Source organism: Haliaeetus albicilla, chromosome 1, assembly GCF_947461875.1.
Source record: "Haliaeetus albicilla chromosome 1, bHalAlb1.1, whole genome shotgun sequence".
NCBI lineage: Eukaryota > Metazoa > Chordata > Aves > Accipitriformes > Accipitridae > Haliaeetus > Haliaeetus albicilla.
Window position 1 is genome coordinate 78,629,408 of NC_091483.1, and position 19,295 is coordinate 78,648,702.

Consider the following 19,295-nt stretch of genomic DNA (forward strand, 5'->3'; position numbering starts at 1 on the left):
CAGATAGAAAATGTGGCATAGATGTTCTTCACTGCAGGACTCCAAATACCTCTTGGGGATGTTTCTCAGCAAATGGTCTGTAGCAACATAGACAGTAGCCTGAAGTTAAAAGTCTTTTTGTTACCACGTTTGTTCTTTCCCATCTAACCATTTGCAAAACTATCCAACTAATTCTTTGCCAGTTGTTCACAGAATGACATGTTTTTGAGAAATACATAGCAGGTGCTAAGATTGGAAAAAGACACAAGGAAATCTTTTATGAAGATTTGCAAAGTGAAACTGGAGACCTACCAAGCTAATGCATTTATTAAGCTTCAGCACAATTTGCAGTACATTTGACACAGTTTTAAGGGGCTGAGGCAGAATGGGGTCCATCAAGATACTCCACAGAGGCTCTTTGACAATCCTAAGCCAATGTCTCCCACTATCTATCTGCTCTGATCCCCTTTAGTGCAGCTCCACTGGAAGTAGGAGCTCCTCAGCTGGCTAAGTGAGCTCTGGCACTTTTCCACTAGCTTAGAGGTACCACTGAGAATGATCAGGGGTTGAAATCTGTTAGAAAACTTGCCTAGATGGTAGTAAGCAAACTCCGAAGAATTTTAACTACTTGCATGCATTGCATTCTGATTAAAATCAAATGCATAAACAAGAAAGTCTGATTTCTGAAGAGCGGTGAATAGCTCTCAGCTATGTGATTTTTAACAGCCATTAGAGTCAAAGCAAAGGCTGTTGGCTGCATGACAAAATTCCCTCAGTAACACAGCCACATAATAGGGCATTCACAATATTTCTTTGCAATGTCCTTTATTAAATATCCTCCTTGACACAGAATATTTAAGCAAAAATAGTTTAAAAACTCTGTTTTGGTAATTCTTACAGGAGTCTCTTATGTAGTCACTGTTACAGCGGCTCACGTTGCCATTCAAGGAATAAATCTTTATCAAATGTCAGGTTTCTCACTGTGCGGAGATCTGTTCCATACAAAGAAGTCGTTAAGAGTAGGCATTGGAAAATGCCTATAGAAACCAAGAAAAGTCTGAATTCCAGTCTTCAGCTAATAAAGAAATATAACAATTGTGTCACAGACACGTAATTCTTAATAAATGAAGTAGCAGAACAGGAAAATGCATCCTCTACAGCTTACATAAATCATGGCAGTGCATGCAAGCACAGCAAAAGAAGAGGATATGCCTCAAGCACAGATGCTTCAATACAATGTTGAAGCTTCAGCCCGATGCTGCCCAGCTACACCCTGTGAGTCTGAATGCCATTTCCAATACTGGAACCTGTCATGTAACAATCGTGTGGCAACTGGTGATGGGATTCTGCCCGCAAAAATTAGACAGCATAAACAGATTCTGCTTTGATTTCTGTCTGCCACAGCTGTTGCATGGCCTGTTTGAGACCCGGATGGTCTCCTTCATTTTATTATTTTCTATGTAAACTAATAATCTAATTTTTTTACATTAATGAACAGTAAATAAATGTTTCTTTGGATCAAAGGATAGCTCCTATAAGTGTAGACATTCCCATTAAATAGATCAGGCTCATCAGGTAACCAGATTAACAAACCTATTGACACAGGGAAGATGACAGGGGACATAGTATGTGCCCTTGTTGCATAGGTGTAGAGCATACATATCTCTTATGATGAACATTTCAGTCAGAATCCTTAAGTTATAACCGAAACACTATGTAAGGGGTTGCTTGAGGTCAAACAAACCAGTCCCTCCTTTAACAACTTTTCCAACCACTAGGCATGCAGAAGGAGATCGCAGTTCATCATGGGCACCTGTAACAGAATTCAAACAAAATCCTATTAGGATATTTCCAAAGGTTTCTCAAAGGTCAGTGCTGAAAAGAAAGCATTTTGGTTTACATGCAAGAAGTCATCTGGTTCAGCCCCCCCTAGTTTCAGAAAGGCACTGCCTCCTACTGTTCAGATTGAATTTGTATTTCTGAGAGCAGGAGTCCAAAACTCTTCCTATCCCTCCTACAACAACTATTATCTCATCCCAATCTTTTTGTGCAAGCAAAGAATTAGGCCACACATTACTAAACTCTCCCTATTCAGCATGAAAAGACAACACATTCTGAATTCTAAGAGAACACAGATTTGACCTTCCAGTGAACACATTTTGCTGATTAAATAGATTGCTAAAAAAATACATCAAGTGAGGCAAACCCCAAAAGATTGCCTTTTCATTGCTGCCTTATTCCTTTGTTAGAGTGAATCCTTTTGATGTGGATTTTAAATCCTTCTGGCTAGATACGAAGAGAACTTTTCACTGGAGAGACATTCCATGAATTCCTTTGATTTTGTGGTTACTCACTGTAGCAAAACAGTGTCACAGAAATTTGGAAGCTCTCCACATGACATGTCTGGCTAGGACTGTTTTGCTTTCACTGTTTTTATTAGCATTCAGGCTGTTCTTCATTCATCCTAAATACAGCAAGCTGGAATTTTATCATTAGAGCAGTTGGAAGATTGGAAATAAAACTGTTAAACTTTTGATAAGTTTGGCTCATCTTTCTTCTACTGAGCAAAATGTACTGAACTTTCTATCATACAGAGGATGGGGGGAGGAGCTGCACCATAACACAGTGTATGGCATGTGCTTGCCGCTCTGATCTCAGCTACAGCTGAATAATTAAATAGCTGCTCCTAAATGTGTCTCAGCTGAAGAAAAAAAAAGGTCCTTTGTTAGATCATTAAACAAGTCATAACTGTCCTGTTTGCTCATGTGATGTTAACAAAGAGTTATTCTTCAAGCAAACAGCCAAAAGGATCCCACTTCTGACGCAGTGAGCTCTCTGCACACTAAACCCTGATCAGCAGTCTGCTAGGTCACACCTGCACTCTAACAGCACTTCTTATGTTAGCTCTGCACAGTGGTCACAAGCCTTCTTTTTTCCTTCTTATTGTTCAGGGTCATAAGCGAGCACCCTTGCAGTAACTCTTTAACTGTACAGTCAAGTTAGCAGTTACATTAAAGCAAATTAGATCCAGACTGCTGCAATCCACATTATGACTTTGATTTCCATTGTGGTGAAATCAGTAACTCCCTCCACTTGTAATCAGCGCAGCCTTCCTGTTAATTCACCACGCCCTTCTGTCAGGACATACTTCATGTCTTTATTCATAATATTAGCCATAAATGTAATTACATTTCACTTGACAAAAACCTTATCTTATTCTAATCAATATACAAAATAATGTAAATCTAGAGAGAGAGCACAACTGTGCACGAAACATTCTCTTCTATTCAATTTCACCCCAGATACACTTTTCCTTTCTGATTTTCAGATGAATTTTAAGTCAATTGTAACCAATACTGTTCATTAAAACCCAAATTACCTTCCCATAAGAGGTATAAAAACAGCATTAATGAAAAGGGAACCAGTGATAAAAGTATCTCTGACACCTGTGCAAGGCAGTTTAAAATACTAACTGACAAGATCATGTCGAGATCTTTTCCCACTTGTAATAGGTAGCAAAGGTGGAAGTGCAGGAGCATCCAAGAAGGAGAGTATATAACTGGCATGGGACAGAAACTAAGACTATTTGCAAAAGGGAGACATGATTAGTATCCAAAGCATGAGATCAAGCAAACTGTCTAATGACAGACTTAAAGCACAAGTTTTTTGGATGAGACTCCTAAATGTAGATGGCTAGTGCCATTTCCAATGCCCCAAATGATCCATGCAGCCAAGTGATCTCTACACCTTCCAGAGCAGCAACAAGAGGCTAGAAAGGATACTCTTGGGCATCTCAGATAGCACAGAAACCTACCATTAGACAAATGAATCTGATCCTTTGTCTGTGTTTGAGGGAAAAAAGCAAAGATAGTAAAGTGCTACAAAGCAGAAGAAAAACAGAATCAAAGTAACAACTAGGAGGACTGTTCTCACAATAAAATTCTAAATAGCAAGGTTAGAGAAGAGATGAAAATATGGGAGTTATAATGCAGACATGGAAACAAAGCAGAGATGGCAATTTTAATGGTAGAGACAGAAAAAGGCAGATTTAGTAGTCTGTTAAAAGGCTTTGCTATAACAAATCTTAAGGTTTGTTATAAAAATGCCTACCTAATTCTTAAAGAAAGGAGTCACAGACCCCACAAATTGCATGTGGGAGCTGACTTAATTTAAGCTGACAATTTTATTAAAAACATCTGGAACATTTTCCTAGGCAAGGGCTTAATTAAAATTTTAGCCTCTGGCATTTTTTCTAATGCAGTTATGCATTACTCAAAATAGTGGAAAGTTACGATGAAAACAAAGCATATGTGAAATGCTGTAGCAATGTATTTCAAACTAAACCATTTACCCATCATTGTTGCTTCCTTCAAGAATTTGTAGCTGGTTTCAAATGTCATCTGTTGCAGAGGGGAAGAGTTGGACTGAATTCCAAAACGATTCAGTGGTTTATAAAATCCTTCAAAACACATGTAATCTGCAACAAGTGAAAGGTGCCGAGGGTCTACCACAATTCCTAAGAACACAAGAAAGAGCAATCATCAGAGCATTCAAGGGCTAAGTTTTGTTGGGGGTTTTTTTTGTGGTGTTTGTTTTTTTTTTTTTAAATAAATAGGTCTAAATTAAACCCCCTGAAACTAATCAACATGGAGAACATCTCTATTAGCATTCTTCTGGCAGTTGCACCTCTTTGTGCGTAGCTGGCTTAACTGCTCCCCTCAAATATCCAAGAGAGGCAGACCCCACTATAATATAGAACAATGTCTCTCCAGGGAAACTAAAATGTCAAGAACACTGTAAGGTGGTAGTTTCTCTACATAAAATCAGTAAGGTCTGCATCATCTTTGTTTATGCAGAAAGGGATCACACATCCATCCATTTGTGATAGGACAGAGCTCTAGCCCCTCACCTGGTAGTCTGCATTAGCTAGGCACCGGCATCAGAAAGGTTCTGATATTTTCTGTGCATGATATTAGGCATCCACAGAAAACCCCATTTAGGCTAAAAAGAAATAGCACTTATTTTTAAATAACGCTTGTGCAGTCAGTGTAATGGGGGACCATTAACAGCTCTGTCAACATTTAACTAGCAGTTCTTGAACAACTTGAAGGTCAGACCATTCTGGGCTGCCAGCTGGAAAGTCTGTTTGATATAACTGGTTGCTAAAATTCCCACTGTATTAATCTTCCCTCTTTTCAATAGTTTAATTCATAGCAAGACTTAGCTCACTTGAGGCAAATTCAACATGCCTAATTTAAGCAACCTATGAAGTCAGGCATCTTCCCTAAGCTAGGTGCCTGGACTCTCTGAATAACCTATGCAGAGAGAAGAACATTCAGACAACATAGCACAGATATTTTAGGAAAGATATAAAAACTCAACTACAAAGGTAGCCTAGACTCCCATCATTAGAAGCTAGAGTGAGGCAAGATTAATCCTATTCTCGGGGCCATTATACAAGTCTAACAGTTAGCTTCCTCAGACATCAACAGTTAATTCATCTGGATCTTCCAGCTTGCATAAAATAAATACACCACAATGGAACCTAACAATTAACTAACAAAGTCTTCACAGAAGGCACTATAATGATTAAAACGATGAAAAGGTGCAACTTAAAAATATACACATAAATGAAAATATCATGCAAAACCATAACTTTGTAAGCACTGTGGCTGGGTTTTCCCATCTTAATGATAATAAAGACTAACTTTAAAAATTCAAAGAAATCTTACCATATACAGCAAATACATCTTTTATTTCCTTTATAATCACCCTCAGGGCAGACTCAATTCCATAATTCTTAGCCATGGCATGAATATCATTGGAATAAAGTCTGTTCAGGTCCAAAATCTGAAAGCAAAAAAACCCACAGATACAAGTTAGGACAGCAGTTACTTGGTATTTCCAAATAACTTAAACTAAGCTAAGCTAGGTTTTTCCTCCATTTTTCATTAGCTTAAGCAGCACCAACAGTTACAGAACAACTAGGCAGCAGCTCAGAGCTAAATACAGGCAAAAATTATTCCGGTGATTTATGTTTAAGCTAGTGATCACAGCATTATATAGATGAATAAAAGTACTAGAATCAAAACTCACCACAGGAGAAAATTATCTGAAATTAGAAAAAGCAAACTAACAAACCATCCCGAGCAGCAGAGAAACATGCCAAAGTCTTTCAAGCAACACAATGCACTGCCCAGTCTGCCTCAGCCAGCCAGAACTTCCAGCAAAAGCAGTAGAGAAGATGTAGCTTAAAACAATCCTGTATTTGTAGAGTTATGGGCTAGATGGCGTAACAGAACTATTCATCTCCAAGTACTGCAATTCATTTAGATGGAAGAACTCCCTCAAGTAACATTTAGAGAGACAGTTAGAAGCGTGGTGTGAAATTATCTGTCATTAGACACTGGGCTGCTGCACAAAAACTGATTTGCAAGATGCCCTTGAGAAAAGGCTCTGCTGAGCTCTGAACACATCTGGGGGTAGAAAGGAGAAGGAAAGAGAGTTTAAGAGCTGAAAAGGCTACACATCAGCCCTGCTAAATTTAAATGGCATCCATTATCCACCGTCTTTCCCCAGAACACAAAAGATCATTCAAGTTCAGGATTATAAATAGATTATGTACATCAGAGTATCTGAACAGCTCCACAAGGTTTATCCCTTCGGTATGCAGAACAAGTTCCTTCTCTCCTTGCTTATTAGTACTTTCATTCAACAAGCATCGTGTGATCCCCTTCACTTCATGAATGACTGTGCTTCGTGCAAGAGAGACAAGCAAGGAGGAGATATCGAAGTACACCTTCATCAATGGAAGCGTCAATGAAACCTAAGAGGGAAAAAAACAACATAGAGTTGTTCTGTAAGGAAGCTTGAACATTAGGCTCAATAACCAGCCTTTTTCTTTCTAGGTGAAAAGTAGACAACTGGAATTACCCTAGCTGTGTGTTTAGGAACATAAACATCTGACTAGAATCACAGCTGAGGGATGCTAACATGAACACCCCATCCCAGGATCATTTATCCATATGGCTTTTCAGGATCTCTGAACTTACATTGACTGGGTTTTTTTGGGTGGCCTTTTTTGGGGGGGGAGGGGAGTACGTGTTTGTTGGGTTTTTTGTTTGTTTGGTTTTTTTAAGATGTTTAGACTTTTTCAACTGTCCAGCCAATGCTTTTATTCATCAAGAGCTACAGAGTGGTGCATCATATATTTAAAGATCAAAACACAATAAAAATGTCAAAAACCTGTTTTTAAGATGAATTTTCATCAGGCATTCTAAAAGTTAGAAGCTACTAAAAGATAATGTCAAGAAGTACATTCGTACTGCCACTTTTCTGTATTAATGCAGGATTGCTGAGACAAAACAGCAGCACTGTACTGAAAAGATCCATTTGTTATAGGAGCTACATGCAACCATTGTGCAATCACACACAGATGTTTCCAGGCACCACCATCTTACCTCACACCAAAGTTCATTTTTGGTGTCAAATGTGTAATCCTGTATTGATGGGTGGCTGTCCAGAACAGCATTTACTCGCAACTCTGCTGACTGAAGGAATCGATCTTTCTCTCTTTTAGCCTGAGACATAAAGGAAAGATGTTGAGATTCATCACCATCTGCTCCATTCTGATCTTCTTCAGCACCAGGAGTCCCTTCTTTTTCCGATTCAGCCTCTTCATCTTCTAGATTCTCATCAACATTTTCTTCCCCATTCTCTTCTTCGCTCTCATAATCAACCTGCAAAGAAATAATGTCATATTTATCTGAGCCAGAACACGTACAGAAACAAAGCACACCATGAACAGTTTTATTCATGAATATTCTTGACAGCTGAGTTACAAGTATCTCACCTATGACACAATGAAAATGTAATTCTGTTGTAAAGAAAATAATAAAACAGATTCAGTTCAGTCTTTATAATCTTGCCCTTATTCCTCAATACAGTACAGGATGCTACAGGTTATTGGGACCATAGCAGAATTTAGTTTTCTTCCCCCCAAAAAGGCTCTTCTCATAATCCAACTCTGATGATGGGATTCCCTCAGGATTTTCAGTTACTGTACCTCTTGCTGAAATTACAGCAACCCATCTTTTAAGCAGTAATTACGAAGTAGTGAACACAGAGAAACATGCAGAGCCAGAGAGAATATTTATTAAGAACCAAAGTAAAGTTTTTAAAACAACAGCATGAAAATAGTAAGAGGTAAAGTTAAGGTGAACTACAGCACAGACAGCCTGATTGCCAGACACATCTGCCCAATGCCTGAAGAACAAGGCTTTGGAAAGACGCAGATCTCCTCCATCTCTAACTTGCATGGTTCTGTATTACTCTTAAAGGACAGCAGTGACCAGGCTCAACTATGATGACTAAAGTCATCACAAGTCTTAGCCCACATCTTCTGCTATAGTTTTTCCCCCATCCAAATCAAAACTGATCAGCACAAAGCAGAGATTTTCCTACCTTCTTTCAAATGTTTTGCGGTTTTTGTTTTGTTTTGTTTTGGTTTTTTTTCAGCATTTTGTTTCAATGGAAGCTTTCCTTCCCAATTCAAACCAAGGCAGAGGAAATTAGGAATTAAAGTGCAGTTCTGAGCATCTATAAAATCATTACCTCTTCCTCCTGGTTCTTCCTCCGTTTTGCTTCTGTAGCATCACCATCCCCTTCATCAGCTTCTGCATCAACAATGTTCTCTTCCTCCTCTGCTGGAGCTTCCTGATTACTCAGTGCCTAGAAATCCATGACAGACCAGATAATCAGGCTGACTGCTTGTGGCAGTAACACTGCTAGGAAGCATCAACTGCATCAAAAGGCTTTAGCCAAACATTTGGAATTTAACAATCCCTTGTTCAATGTTCTACCTTTAAGGACAAATTAATTTCTAGAAATTCAGTACTATAAAGTAGTAATGAACTTACACTCATGATAACTGTAATATTAAACAAGATGAGCATCTACAAGATAGATAAGCTATCAGCCTGCTTATATGACAGTCCTTGATGGGAGAGGAGTGGCAGAAGGAACGTGTAAAAGCCTTTCAATGAAAAAAGGATCTTCCCCAAGGTTTTGACAGCCACTGCTATAACAGGACATTGATCTGGGAGCAAACGGTGAGTAATACACTTTTATCTCACCGAAGTTAAAATAAACAGGCATTTTCAGAGTACAGTCTTAAGTAAATTAGGATTTAATATACAATAACTTTAATTTCCTTGTTAATTTTATGAGAATGCAAAGACAGTTTACACATAAAGAAAATATTTAAGTAGTAATTTAGTATTCACACATTTCGTGTTCACTTTGAAACATGCTACGCTTTTCCAAATTCTGGTTCTCAAAAACAGGTAAAGGAAGTGAGACATTTTTCAGGTAATGTTTTTCTGTACCTTGTCTTGGTCACCATCTAAATCTTTCCGAGTTGCCTTCCGGGTGCTGACTTCAGTAAAAGATGCCATCTTTGCATTCTTCCTTTTAACTGCTTCCAGAAAAATTTTAAAGAACCTGAAAGAAGCAGCAACCCAGAATGTCAAAGCTCTGCAGTACTGCAGTCAATTTCAAGCTGTCAGAAAATTAATTGATTTTAATAAGCCAGTCAACTCATGACAGACATATTCTCTGGTGGATGCAAAAGTACCTCTAGGAGAAGGCAAATAATTTTTCTTCTCACCCCTTTCTCATTCATTTAGGAATCAAAAGGTTGGTATCAGCTCTCTCACAATCACAGATGTAGTAGCCAAGCATCCTAAGCTTAAAATAGTAAGCTCATCTGGACATAAAATCTGCACATCAAATTGACCTTCAGAAGAGATGGTTTACTACTGGACTTTTTTCTTTTGTCAACCAACCAGCACATGCGAAATTGTTAAATAGAGTAACCTAGCTTGAACTCATGTGGCCCGAAGGAGGAAGAAATCAATGAAGCACTTTTGCAAAACAAATATAGCTTTCAATAGACCCTTATCATTAAATGTTCTACTTTTAACTACACAAATTTGGCCAGACATGGGGAAAGAAGCAGGGGGAAAAAAGAAAGGAGGGGAAAAAAAAAAAAGCCAGCCTTTTCTCATTTATTTACTTAAAAAAAAAAAAATAAAAAAAATTAAGGTTTAGTTCTGTTCAATGAGAGCACCAAGGGATACCTAAAGTATTCAAACATTTTTGCTGGTAATAAATGTTTAAGTATCCAAAGATAAGGAATGAGATGTTGCTTATATGGCTCTTCTCTGAATATATCGAAGACGTGTTAAAGATCTGCCTTGACACAATTCTGCACTGTCACCACACCACAGATCCACAGTTCTATTCAAGACATAAAAAGCAACTGTGTAGATGCTTCTGCAAGCAAATCTGCAGGAAGCTGTCGCTCTGAAAGCCATAGCAGCAGCAATAAACAACATGCAGTGACCCTCAGAGCCCATGGAAAGGCAAAAGAAGAGCAAATATTCAAGTATCTGAAAGCAAACTCACCTTGTTTCCATGAAGTGCAAGATGTCCTTGGGCTTCACACACTTCTCCTCTCGGTAATATTCATGGGGCAAGAAATGGAATTTGATTTTGTAGAGGCGATGTTTGTTCTGCTTGCACTTCACACGCAGGGATTCCTCTATCTCAACTTTCTGCAAGACCTACAAAAGCCCCAAGTAGGAATGTTACTCCTTTGATGAAGACACTTCATTTACTTCCTGCAATTCCAATGCCTTCCACTGGAGACCAGAATTACACAAGGCTAACTGGCAAACTTTTCTGGGGGCTTTGCAGCAGCTCCTGGGCAAAAGGGCTCTACCCTATTGCACTCTTTTTGGCTTAAACTCCTCCCACAATTAACTTAGACAATACTGGGAGAACAGCCTCACCTCCCACCTGACTCCTTCCCAAGAAACACTTCTTAGTGGGCCAACAGCTTCATTTTACTGACCCATCTCATTGACCATGACAGTATTCCAGCACAGATCTGAGTCTCAACTCTATCCTTGCCAATTTCAACTTGAAAGAGTAAGACAGAATAGTGTATGGCATGCAGGAGAACACAAGAAAGACTTCACCCCTAGAAAGAGGGAGTACAGAATACATCAGAGTTCGGTATATTGAGTCTCCATGAAGCCACGCATTTTGCTTCTACTGAGCACAGCCACTTGTATAGGATTAGGAAGGGGTAGGGGACAGAGAGGTCTCTGCTATGCCAGCCACAGCCAGATTAGATTGTCTCAAAGAGAAGACAAAACCCCTCCAATTCTAGAGACTGACAAAAATGAGCTTGAGAAAAAGCCAAACAAGGTTATGGCAGCAAACATAAACCCTCCCTGCTGTTATACTACTGCTATGTCTCAATTATTACCCTTCCTTCATATTCTATAGAGTTTATAGCCTGTGACAATGCTCTACAGGTTAAATTGAACTTAAGTCTCATGCAGCCACAGTAACTGCCATTCCTTTCAGTGCTCCACTTCCTAGCGATATTACAGGTTCAGTATGCAAGAGGCGAAAAGAAAGGACCTTCTCATCTTGTGCTCACAGATAAGCCTTCAAAAATGGACACTGCTACAAAGACAGACTAACTGATGAGCTCAAACAGGAAATTTTGTTTTGCTGACTCTCAAAGGATACACTGAATAGGAGGCTCACCTCAGCTAAGCACACTCTCGTGAGCTGTCTCTTAAGCTGTTTCACCTTCTTGAAAGCTTTCTTGGTATTGAACACAGGAACACTCATCATTGGTGTTTTAATTTTTGCACTGGCCACCATCAATATTTCCCGCAACCTTTAAATAAAAAAAGATCTTTCAAATTAAGCATAAAAGCACTATGCATTCAAGTAAGTATCTAGTTCATTTAATTAGGCAGCATGCAGCAACTGCTAATTCTACCAAAGCCATATGCATCAAGCGCTGTGGTTACCATTGCACTACTCCTTTTTACTTTTCTTGTTCCTCATTAGGCACAGCACAACAGTAGCTCTACTGCCTCAGTGAGCATATCACCCCAGTTACGAGAAGAGAATAGTGATGAAAGTAAATTATTCCAAGAGCAGAACTAATGAAGCCTGTTTCCTACAGATGCATAATGTATGCTTCTTCATACTTTCTCCCCCTCCCCTGCTTCTCTGAAGTAACACAACCATCTCCCATCTAAGGCATTGCATACCTACACACAAGGCCAGGGTCAGCACCCATGTTATTCAGAACAAGCTGATAACTGGCTGGTAAACACATGTGCGCTAATAAAGTCACTGTCACCAAACAGAAGAGCCAGGGGAAACCTGGCCGCTATGAAACAGGTCTCTCTCTACATAGGTGACAATGATACTACACATGCCAGATTTCATAGCTGCAGTGAAATTTTGTGGGGGGAAAAAAAATAGGTTTACAAGTTAGTAGGGGGAAGAAGAGGTCAGGGTCAGCAGAGGGCAAACCCACAAAGCACCATTTCTTTAGGCTTATACTGTACTGACTAAAAATACAGAAACAAATAAGCCATTTCCTATACATCAGATAAGACTAAGGGGCCTTCACGGATATTTTGTATCTGGAAAACGAACCAAAACAACCATAAAATTGGAAAACATTGTAAAACATTAGATATGAAGAGGCACAATTTACAATTAAACTGAAGGATCATTTGCCCTCAAGATTACACATATACCTGCCAGTGAGATTAAGCACTATTACCTAAGTGCCAAAAATTGCGAAGGATCCATTGAGAACAAAGTTTTCTCACCTTGGAATACCCAACGTGACATTCATTTCACCTCTGCCAGCAAAGTGGAAGGTGTTCAGAGTCATCTGTGTGGAAGGTTCCCCAATACTCTGAGCTGCAAGAAGACCCACAGCTTCTCCTGGGTCACAAAGAGATCGCTGCCACTTTAAATACAACAAATCCTTCAACCTGAAGACAAGGAAGTAAGAGGATTAGCTCAACGTAGTACAAAATAAAAAACTCAGAAGAGGCTGAAACATTGCTCAGTTCAATACAGTTACCTCTTTCAGCCAGTTTCTCCCGGTAGCTTATGGATAAATACACTGCAGAAACTATAAAATTGTCTAACCCAATCTGATCTGACAAACACAGCCCATCAACACAGAACTGGGGCCTTGGCCAAACCATATTTTAATTCTGCTGCTAATTCTCAGAATGTCAAAAGACAGTCCATTTACTCCCACTTGCTCATCTTAACTGCCTTGCTAACTCCAAGGTGTGACAAGAGCATATTTTGGTTTTTAAGCATTACTGTAAAGTATTATTTTATATGTAGGGGGACAGCAATACGTTGCTGTTAGTCCATAAAGCCTTCGCCAAAGCCCTTAGCAAAACAGAAAATTCAGGTCTGCAACCAGGGCCTCTCCACTGCACACTAAGCACACTTGACTTCCAGGAACCATTCTGAAACCCACTACTTTGTTTTACAAAGGTCACAACAAAACCAAGAGTTGATAAAGACTTTTCATCTTTAGCAAATTCAGTCCAAAAATAAGCATTTTGGGTTTTGGCTCAGTGCAAAGAACTAAAGACACAGAAGTTATTACCGATCAGAAGAAAGTGCTGGGCGCATGTAACTTTGTCTGTTCTCAGATTCCCATTTGTTGATGTAATCTTCGACTCCATTTTCAAATGTTTCTGAAACAGATGCAAAATAAGTATCTGGACGCCAAACACCAAGGCTTGGGTCAGGACATTTATTTGTCTTCTTCATATACTTTCTTCGTTTCTTCTCGTCTAGTTCATACCACATCTTCAATAACTAAAAACAAGAGGAGATTTTTAAGCAGACTGGTTTGTCCACAATAAGACCAAAACCAAGTAACACTACTTCCACCAGCAACAGCAAATGAGGAAAAGATTACCTGTGTAAAACTTAAGGGTGTACATAACACAGCAAACAATGCGGCTACAAATATGGAGTTCTTAATTATCTGACACTTAACACTTTTGATCCCAAATGACTTCACGATTCTTTACAAGCTTGAAATAGTCAGACCTACCTATCCATAGTAACTACTCCAAAAATCAGCAAAATACAGCCCTCTAGGAATGATTTTAACTTGGGAGTGAACCCCCTCAACATACTTAAATCTTTACTTCTAGCTGACTACCACCTCACCTGTCTAAAACTGGCATGACAAAGGAGCTTCTCTGATTTTCAGCTATCAACATTCAAGCCCAATAGTCCAGCAGAGACCTTAAACATAGCTTGCATCTTATCTTGGTTTTATTTCTATTCTTCAGTTTGCTAGTCTTTCAAGTAACACTTCAAATGTTGCATTTAATAAAGGAAAAAGTTAATACTGACTTAAAAAAGAAATATATCAATACAAAAAATGAGCTAAACCTGTCTTCTACATGCCTTGATGTTTTATGAAGGAGGAATTGGCTTGTGACATGGAAGTCTGTCCACTGAGCTTTACAATATACCGAGAAAGAGATGAACATGTTATCTATATCTACCTATCTACTGAAAGAAAAAAACAAAAAAACAGTAAATGAATCCACAGGCCATATTGTTTTGAATGTTATCAGAAGTGCCAACAGCAATGCAAATTCAGCATAGCTGAATAAATAAACCGGTGATTAGGCATAACATTTGCAGACAAGCTCACAGAGTTATGTAATCTCAACACCTTCAACTTGGGAGTTTCACGCTAACTGTCCACATTCTACCAGGGTAAATTCCCTCTGAAAGCAAGGCTGTGAAGCAGCACCTGTTTGCATATTGTGTCTGTACATACAATCTTCATTAGAAGCCATAACATATAGATTAGTGCTCTGATGTTCAAGAGGCCTAAGCAAAAGTACTTTTTTGAAACACTAGGCAGGGCTGGCTCAGCGCTCTGATCTTTGTATTTAACAGCCTCTCACCCAGGAAGCAGATGTCCATCCAAGAGAGATCTACTCTGTGTACATGAAATTAAAAAAATAAAATAAAAAAAACCACCACACAACAAAAAAACAACCCACCACCAAACAAATAAAAACAATCCCCCAAAAACACCGACAAACATGGACTGTTTTCTAAAACCAGTTTTACCTCAGAGTTTTTGGCCTCTAACCTAGCGCCAGGGCCCACAGACTTCAATAAATGAACCTCAGCTTCATCACCCACACAGCTAACATGATTCCTTCAAAAGGTTAACTTTATATAAGTAGACTGTGAAACACTTCGGGACATAAAAAGCCATTTAAAAAAGAAAAAAAAATATCACTGAATTATGCAACTTTTTTAAAGGGCTCAGGCAATTCAATTGCTTCCGTGTTACCTGTAAAGTAGCAGGATCTCTTCCATTTTTGATTTCTCCTCCCGTAATCTGTGCTTTTACACTTGCCATTTTCTTTTGGCAAAACATCAGAAAACCTCCTTCTCTTTGCACAGAGTTTTGGTGCCTGGCTCGCCACTTTTTGATGGCTTTGAACTGCTGGTTAGCTTGGTGAGACTCCATCCTTGCTAAAGCTTCATCTAGATGGTTTGTCTTCTGGATTACCTGTAAGAAAATTACCTGTATGACTACTCTTCTCCCTATGCTCACTGTAGCAGAAAAGGCAAAGCAAACTGGAAAGGTCATCTGCTGCCACTGAAAATGTTCAGCTGCTGTAAAACAGCTTTCAAAATTGGTTTTCAACCCAACTGAGACAAAACTCATTGTATCTTTATGTGGCTATTGCCATTCTTTAATAAGCAGTGATGATACTGATAAAAGGAATTTTACTCTTCAGTCTGTCAAGTTTGGTTAAGTCATCTGTGTTGAATCCAAATGCAGAATTAGAATAGATAAGAACAGGGAGAGCACTTGGTGCTCTGTTGAAATTGAGACTGCCTAAATCATGCCACAGACTGAAGATTCGCTTCTGTATTTTGAATACAATAGCAAATAAAAATGTAGGTTAGTCTGAGAATGACTGAGAAACAACTATGCCATTGGATCCTTAACAGATATGCCAGATGTTAATCATGCATTTCAGTCTCCCCCTTCACCCCATATAAATACTTAAGATTTAGGTGTTCTACCTCATAATTTTCTGCAATGAAAGGAAATTGCTCAGGTTGTAAGAACTGAGTTTTAGGGATATCAAGCCCATCTTCTCCATACAGAAACTGCACCACGCTGCCATCACTATCTCGTACTGTCAGGTCATACTGAACTACCAGTCCTTCCAAATGTTTTATGATACACCTGTTCCAGAGAAAAAAATCCGAACCACTGTTAAGAGGCTACAAAGTAACAAGGATGATAAAACTCTAACATGAAAAATACTGTTTTCATTAATATCTTAAGTGCACTTAAGGGCTGATCAGGAATTCTGGAAGCCAAAAACCATAGACACAACACACAGGTGAAATGCATAATGATACTGCAAAGCTTTCTGCACGTCCCTCCCTTCAGTTTCCTTGGACTGCAGTGACTTAAAATGAAATAGCAAATGACTCTATATCTGCTGTCACTCAAACAGTTGCCTGAAACAAGAGGGCATCCCTCCTCTAGAACCCCTCACTACCCTCTGAAACAATTAGAAAGTTCCATCTTCTTCTATGTAGTGGAAGCATTGCTGGGATAAAGACAAGGGCGCACAATGTTGCCAAGAAAAGCTACAGGTGCCTGGAATTTGTACATCTTGACTTGTACCAGGAAAAAGATTTCTCCAAAAGGAAAAGTTGCTGCTGCTGTGTGCCAGAGATAAGTTACAGATGATAAAGTTCCACTTTATCTAGTCCTCTAGAAAGTCAGCCTTAGAACAAACATTCAAAACTCAAACTGTAAACACTTTTCTAAAAATCAAGCACACTGAAGTTAATCTAAGCAATACAGGTACTTCTTCCAGTCTACACTACTCTACAAAAAAACCAACCAAACAAACAAAAAAAACCCAAACAAACAAAAGGACCTTTTAAAGGCTCAAGTTCTAAAACAAGCCTCTTACCTTTGTAGGTACCCAGAACGGCTGGTTTTGACAGCTGTGTCCACGAGACCTTCCCTGCCAGCCATGCAGTGAAAGAAGAATTCCTAAACATAAGCACAATACCATCAGCATTCTGCTGAGAAGTACACCAAGACTGGCAATTCATGCTCTCTTTCTCAAAAGCCACATATGAAAGTAGGGTGAACAAAGTCGATTTATCTATAATCGCAGACATTCTATATTAAAATACCAAGATTTAAATAAACTTCAGTATAAGCACAAGCAGTATTAAACTTACAGAAGGTTTGATCCCAGTGAGAAATCTGCCAGTCACAAATCCTCCTGAGCTAGGGGAAAAATCGTAAGGCTGGAAACATGGCAGTGATTTGCCAGATGCCATCAGTGGGGGTCTTCGACCTTCCAACTCAATCTGGCCCAGCAAACAAGAAATCTAAATATGGGCAGGAGAAAAGGAAACAACAGTTTTCCATCCAACTTTTTGCTCACATAAGTTCAACAATTTTTCCCGAAAAACACAGTAAAAAAATGAAAACGTTCACTAAATGTTCTTTAGCTATATGTCAACATGTTCATTAATGTTCTTGCTACCGATGGGCAGAAAAGGCATGCAGACCTTATCTGGTCTTTTTAAGTCATTCCAGCCCCTTGACTCATCCTCAACATTTTCATTCTCATTCTGTATGTTTGTTTTAATACAAAGACATGTGAAACTAAAAATATCGTAAATATTTTTTAGGTCCCTACATTACCCTCACCACCTCTCAGCAGTGTACTAAAAACAGAACACAAAAAAAAAAAATCTCAAAAACACCACCTTCTCTCTCTTGAGCTTTAGTCATTCTCTCTAATCAGAGATGGAATTTTAGAAGGCCTTTTTATATACTGATTCTTGTTTGGTGTCTGTGTTGCAGAAGACAAAATGAAAACACATCCTTGCCATTTCTACCAAAATCAAAGTAAGATTTAGTTGTTCCTATTCAGTAATGGAAGAAGGAAACAGAGGGGTCAGTCTCCAACAGAGGCCAGGAAAAGTTCTCTCCTACAGTAGGTTTGTTTGTATAATCTGCTGCATTCCTTCCAAAAAGAAGGTCTGCTGTTTCTATAAATCCTAATGTACCAAGAACTGATTCAAAAATAGAAGGTTATAATAAACATTGACTCTTCTCCATCACCCAACTGAGATCTTTATTACATTCTTCTAAAATTTTTTCATGCCAAAGGCCTCTATTCCCAAAGCCCAGAATAAAAATCTTGCTTTGGTACTAGATATCCACACAAGAGCTTCTCAATAGCTTACATTCTAGGACAAATCACATCAACACATGCAGCTATTCTAGCTATCATTACCTGCATTGTATTTACAGTAGACCCTTTGGCTCCTGACTGTACCATCAACTGCAAATTGTTCTCTGGAAAGCTCCTGTGGAGACCAAGGGGCATACAAACCTAAAGAGTTGTGATGGGGTAAAGGGAACAAAACAAAACCATTATTAATAAAATAATAAACCAAAGCAATTCCTGTTGAAAACTTTAAGAAAGTGAAACAAGGAGTCATCACAAGCATTCCTATTTATAATTTTAAAAGCATCTTGAATATTAAGCCATCTTCTCACTCAGGGAGGACAAGGTTGAGGCGGTGAGGCAGTATGTGAAGCTCATGCTGGGGCCAGATGGAAAGCTTCAGCCTCCAGAAAAGTCATGCAACCCTCATCGACATTAAATTAACTTAATAAGAAAGTCTCCAAACAAGATTAGTATACACAGATGCCTCGATGCCAACCTTGTTAACTTCATTGTTGTAATTGTTTACTTCCTCCTTGAATTTCAGATCTACCATGTTAAAATCCCTCTGGTCTTTGCAGAGATGGGCATCCTGCCATTTCCCTTGGACCTCCTCACACGATGCTGTTTCTGGCAAATTAAGAGCAGCTCTAACAGCCTGAAAGTAAAATATGGGCGTTTTTAGGTGCTAAGCAGGCATGATTAAACAGGGCAGGATTTCAAAAATTTTTAATTGGGCGGGGGGGGGGGGGAGTTAGGGGTGGAACTTCTGCAAGACAGACTTACTTCAATACCATGCTGGCTTGACTTTTCAATGATTTTTTGTCTTTTGTGGTCTGCTTCAGGTTTAACCAAAATATCTTCAATCCCTGTTAAAGAGAGACAGAACACATAATGATCTAAAAATGAAAAAGAATTGAGGAAGTAATCACATTTGGTGTCAGGGATTTTGAGAGCAAAGAGCTGGAAAAGGAAGTCACAGTTAAAGAAATAGTAATTGTTAAAATCAGGCTAACTGCAGTTTGACAAGAAAAAAAAATTCTGAATGGCTTTTTGAGGGAGAAGGCATAGGCTGTCAAAAAACCAATGCAGCGTCAACTAAGCTAAGCATTAAGCGTGCAAAATCAACTC

General features: G+C 38.9%; 1 protein-coding gene across 1 annotated transcript in view; it reads right to left on the reverse strand.

Moving 5' to 3' along the window:
• Nucleotides 1-787: 787 nt before the first annotated feature.
• POLR1A (RNA polymerase I subunit A) overlaps nucleotides 788-19,295 on the reverse strand; it is a 35,551-nt gene continuing 17,043 nt past the window's right edge. The window contains exons 17-34 of the mRNA XM_069796023.1: nucleotides 18,951-19,033; nucleotides 18,664-18,822; nucleotides 18,231-18,329; nucleotides 17,161-17,313; nucleotides 16,884-16,966; nucleotides 15,973-16,138; nucleotides 15,227-15,448; nucleotides 13,499-13,713; nucleotides 12,693-12,860; nucleotides 11,602-11,737; nucleotides 10,447-10,604; nucleotides 9,366-9,480; nucleotides 8,593-8,709; nucleotides 7,440-7,718; nucleotides 6,605-6,805; nucleotides 5,712-5,829; nucleotides 4,331-4,495; nucleotides 788-1,792 (exon numbers count right to left, since the gene is read on the reverse strand). Coding sequence (XP_069652124.1) covers nucleotides 1,692-1,792; nucleotides 4,331-4,495; nucleotides 5,712-5,829; nucleotides 6,605-6,805; nucleotides 7,440-7,718; nucleotides 8,593-8,709; nucleotides 9,366-9,480; nucleotides 10,447-10,604; nucleotides 11,602-11,737; nucleotides 12,693-12,860; nucleotides 13,499-13,713; nucleotides 15,227-15,448; nucleotides 15,973-16,138; nucleotides 16,884-16,966; nucleotides 17,161-17,313; nucleotides 18,231-18,329; nucleotides 18,664-18,822; nucleotides 18,951-19,033 — 2,738 coding nt within the window. The 3' untranslated portion in view covers nucleotides 788-1,691. The remainder of the gene's footprint in view (nucleotides 1,793-4,330; nucleotides 4,496-5,711; nucleotides 5,830-6,604; nucleotides 6,806-7,439; nucleotides 7,719-8,592; nucleotides 8,710-9,365; nucleotides 9,481-10,446; nucleotides 10,605-11,601; nucleotides 11,738-12,692; nucleotides 12,861-13,498; nucleotides 13,714-15,226; nucleotides 15,449-15,972; nucleotides 16,139-16,883; nucleotides 16,967-17,160; nucleotides 17,314-18,230; nucleotides 18,330-18,663; nucleotides 18,823-18,950; nucleotides 19,034-19,295) is intronic.